The 4,355-nt window shown below is 45.7% G+C and overlaps 1 protein-coding gene across 1 annotated transcript; it reads right to left on the minus strand.

The window, feature by feature from the left end:
* Positions 1 to 1,211: 1,211 nt before the first annotated feature.
* LOC142891629 (tripartite motif-containing protein 16-like) lies at positions 1,212 to 3,686 on the minus strand. Its single transcript, XM_076031297.1, has one exon. The coding sequence runs from the start codon at positions 3,439 to 3,441 to the stop codon at positions 1,780 to 1,782; it is 1,662 nt and encodes a 553-aa protein (XP_075887412.1). The 5' UTR covers positions 3,442 to 3,686; the 3' UTR covers positions 1,212 to 1,779.
* Positions 3,687 to 4,355: the final 669 nt, after the last annotated feature.

Here is a 4,355-nt window from a genome sequence, read left to right on the forward strand (position 1 = left end):
TCACAAGATGGACTCGTCATCACGATAATATCTGAGAATGACCTCGTTAAAATTCCTCAATGTGAAGTCAATGGTGCTGTTTCTTGTGTTACTATACGTGTTTCACATTGTTTCTCCCACTAGTGGGCGGCTGTATCTCAGGAGGTAGAGCGGGTTGTTCAATACCCAAATGGTTGGCGGTTCAAATCCCACTCTATCCCAGTCTGTCGTTGTCCAAGGACAAGACACCGAACCCACATTGAATCGTACCAATGTGAGTGAATGTTGGGTGGCCGGTAGGGGCCCTGTTAGGGGCCGGTACCAGTGTGAATGAATAAAGAGTGCCTAGAAAAGCACGATATAAATCCAATCTATTATTGCTGAAATCCTGTGATGTCAGCACTGTGTCTGCTAAATGTGGCTAAATATTGAAAAATCTTCATGGGTTATTTCAATATTTACAATCTTGGGTTAGCGTTAGTTTGACTTTCACTGAGTTAACGTTTGCGTTGATTTCCATCAAAAAATAAATCAAAGTGCCACAGACTGAGACTCTTCACAGCAGTGGAGATACAAGGGCAAACCTGTGGAAATGATTTTTGCCTGCTGTTTCAAATCCATTAGCTCAACCAAAGGAGTTAGCTGCCGCTAGCCGTCATTTCCCGTAGTTTCTGGGTTTCTGAAAACAGGAAATGATTCCAACGAAATTAACAAGTGTGAACGTGTCCAGGAAAGCAGAAGTTTCAGTGTGCTGGAAAGACTCCAGTCCAGGGGTTGGCAACCTTCACCATCAAAAGCACCATCTTGCCCCATCTGCCATCAAATAACATTCACCTGCAGCCAGGGGGCGTTACTGCGTCCTTAAGAGGGTTGACGGAGACCTGAGGCTGTGGGGATTTTTGCAACCGTCCCTTCTCTTTCTATCCCCTGTGTGTGTGTGTGTGTGTGTGTGTGTGTGTGTGTGTGTGTGTGTGTGTGTGTGTGTGTGGAGACACACACAGTCATGTGGTTCAAACGACCACACCCACTGGTTATGCTCCTCCCACCACCGCCCGTCCCCTTCGCCCTCCCCCACCTCACCACTTCCACCAATACGAAGGCCTGTAGCCTCACCTGGCTGCACTGGTATGAAAGGAATCTCATTGGTCACAGGAGCTTCTCCAGTCTCATTTCAAGATGCTGAAGCACGACTTCTTCACGGTGGAACGAAACACTCACACTGTTTTCTGGATTGTCTTGTTACTTTATTGGTTCAATTCAAAAGTTGATCATTCACTTGATATTGTTGTGGAATACAGAATTGTGGCGTATTTCTTAAGTTATTCATTCACTATTGTCACAATGAGCCCAAAAATCAGAATAGAAAGACAAAATTCTCTCAGAATTTTTTACACACGTTAATCTGATTCTTGACAAACAGACCAAACCAGTCAGAAGGTTCCTCAGATGGATCAGTTCTTCTCCAGAAGGTGACACCTGGTAGCAGGAAAGGTCCAGAGTGAAAACTTTAATACTGTGTGTCCACAGTAATAAAGTTGGAATCACTAATAACTAATGACACATTATTAATCTGTGGGATGAATCAGCTTCAGAGAAAGAGAAACAACGTGGCACAAACATCCAGCAGCCGTGGAGACAAACATCAGGTGGACAACAGTCGCCAGGAACACAAACAGGAAGTGGCGTCCAAGCCCCGCCCACCCTGTTTGACTGAGAGCCGGAGACAGTCGGCAACAAACATGAAGACAGAAGAAGAATCAAAGGTGGGAATGCAGCTCAGAGTCTCTCTGACGACTTGAGTCACACTTTCAACTCAACTGAAGAATCCGGATAAACACAAAACCCAAGATGTAGTGGCTGAGTGAAGGAGGTCTGGACTCTGTGGAGGAGCTTCATGGATCCAGAGATGCTGTAGAAGGACAGAAGACCTGCTCTGTGGTCCAGGTACACCCCCACTCTCGAGAGCCGAGAACCTGAAACGTCAGTCCTGATGTTGTTGTGATGAAACAAACATCCACCTGAGGAACAATCTAAACTCCAGGATCTCTTATTTAATCCAAAACAACTTTCCTCTGACCTTCCTGCTCTGCTGATGTTCCTGTAGGTCACCGCTACACTAACCCACCCTCTCAACTTCACCTCCCAGTAACATCGTCCAGTCAGACCTTCTCTGCTCAGGATTTGCTCCAAGTCAGTGAATCTGTCTGGATGATCACCATAAGACCGAGCTTCCTTCATGCCTGTCACTTTTCTGTTCTCCTCAGATAATAACAACCAGTCGTTTGCTGTGTTTGGATCCAGAGTGATTTGACATGCATATCTGAGGAAGTTCTTTCTGCTCCTGGGTTGTGGTTCTGGCAGTAGAACATCAACATTGCTCACTGTCCATGAGATGTTTGTCTGAGTCTCCATCAGAACTTGCTGTATTTCATCTCTCAGCTTGGTCACAGCTGCTGCCACGTCCTCAAAGTATCTCCGAGGACGGATCTCCAGGCTGGAGGAGTCTGGAGACGGACTGAGTGCTGGCAGTGAGGAGAACCTGTGGAGAAACTGGCTGTGGTCCAGCGTGTGTGAGATCTTCTCTAGCTCACCGTCTCTCCTCTTCAGCTCCATCATCTCCTGCTCCAGCTTTTTCTGAAGCTCTTTGACTCGGCTCACTGCTGCCCCCTGTGTGGATCTGACCTGCTGCTGCACCTCAGAGCGTCTTCTCTCCAGCAAACGGATCATCTGGGTGAAGATCTTCTCACTGTCCTTCACTGCTTTATCAGCAGAGCCGTTGATGGACTTCAACTCCTTCTGAAGTACCTTCAGGTCCTCCTCTGTGTCTTGGATCTTCTGCTGGATCTTCTGCCTGGTGTCCTTCAGCTCTCTCTGCCTCTCACTCCTCTCTGCTGCTGCTGCCACCATGTGGTGACCATGATGTTCCTCCACAGAGCAGAGATAACAGATGATCTTCTGATCAGTGCGGCAGAATATCTTCATCAATTCATCATGACGAGGGCAGATGTTCTCCTGGAACTGCTGGCTGGGTTCCACCAGTTTGTGTCTTTGCAGGGGAGCAGCATCACGATGAGGCTGGAGGTGAGAGTCACAGAAGGAAGCCCGACAGACCAGACAGGACTTGAGGGCCTTCAGTTTCCTCCCAGTGCAGACATCACAGGCCACATCTCCAGCTCCAGCATAGCAGTGATCAGCAGGAGCATCTTGGAGTCCAGTCTTCTCCAGGGTCTCCACTAGAGCTGCTAACAGGGTGTTCTTCTCCAGGACAGGTCTCCATTTGAAGGTCCTCCTACACTGAGGGCAGCTGTAGACTCTCTTCTTCTCCTCTGCATCCCAGTGGTCTTGGAGACACTTCCTGCAGTAGCTGTGTCCACAGGAAGTGGTCACCGGATCCTTCAGAAGATCCAGACAGAGGGAACAAGAGAAGGTTTCTGGGTTCAGCTGAGCTGCTGCCTGAGCCATTTCACATCTGAGAGCCACTGACTGACTGACTGAATTTCAACTTCCTTAGAAATGAAACCAGTTTGAGTTGAAGGAGAGGAAACGACCAGACAGGGCTGTGATTGGCTGCAGGGAGCACAGAGGGCGGGGCTTCTAACCGCCTGACTCATTCCGGGACGAGGAATGTCAGAGTGTGTGTGTGTGTGTGTGTGTGTGTGTGTGTGTGTGTGTGTGTGTGTGTGTGTGTGTGTGTCTGTGTGTGTGTGTTGGTCCACCATCAACATCAGATACAAAGAGCCTTGACGTGTCCTCACAGTGAGTGCGACACCTCCTCCTTACAAACTCTGCAAGTTGTATGGAATCACAAATACATACATACAAATATAAAGGTACATTTTGTCTCTGTCTTTTCAATTTTGTCACTGTAAAAGACAAATGAAAAAAAAAAAGACAAAAGTTTTTCTGTCTAACGTCTTTTCCTTTTGCCTCTGCTTTTAAGGTAATCAGATGCCTGTGGGCGGGGCTTTCTGACCAGGATTAAGGAATCGATACCAGACAGTAAAAGCACAGGCAAAAGGAAAAGACAATAGGCAAAAAACTTTTGTCATTGTATTTTCCATTTGTCTTTTACAATGACAAAAGTGAAAAGACAAAGACAAAATGTACTTTTATATTTGTATGTATGTTTTGTTTTTAAATTTATTTATTCCTCTTTCTATTTATTAATTTATTTTTAATTTTGGTGATTCCATAGATGAATCCCCTGACAAAAGACTATGTGAAGAGTCCAAACTTATTTTCGTATATATATATTTTTTTTAATATATATTTTATTGTATTTGGTTTTATTTTACTGCCTGGAATTTTGTAATGCAATTTTCCCCATTTTTCTGCCAATATTTAAACATCTGTAAACAGAGACAGAGGCACTTGTT

Source organism: Nelusetta ayraudi, unplaced genomic scaffold, assembly GCF_046127955.1.
Source record: "Nelusetta ayraudi isolate G7.1 ecotype Tasmania unplaced genomic scaffold, CSIRO-AGI_Nayr_v1 ptg000033l, whole genome shotgun sequence".
NCBI lineage: Eukaryota > Metazoa > Chordata > Actinopteri > Tetraodontiformes > Monacanthidae > Nelusetta > Nelusetta ayraudi.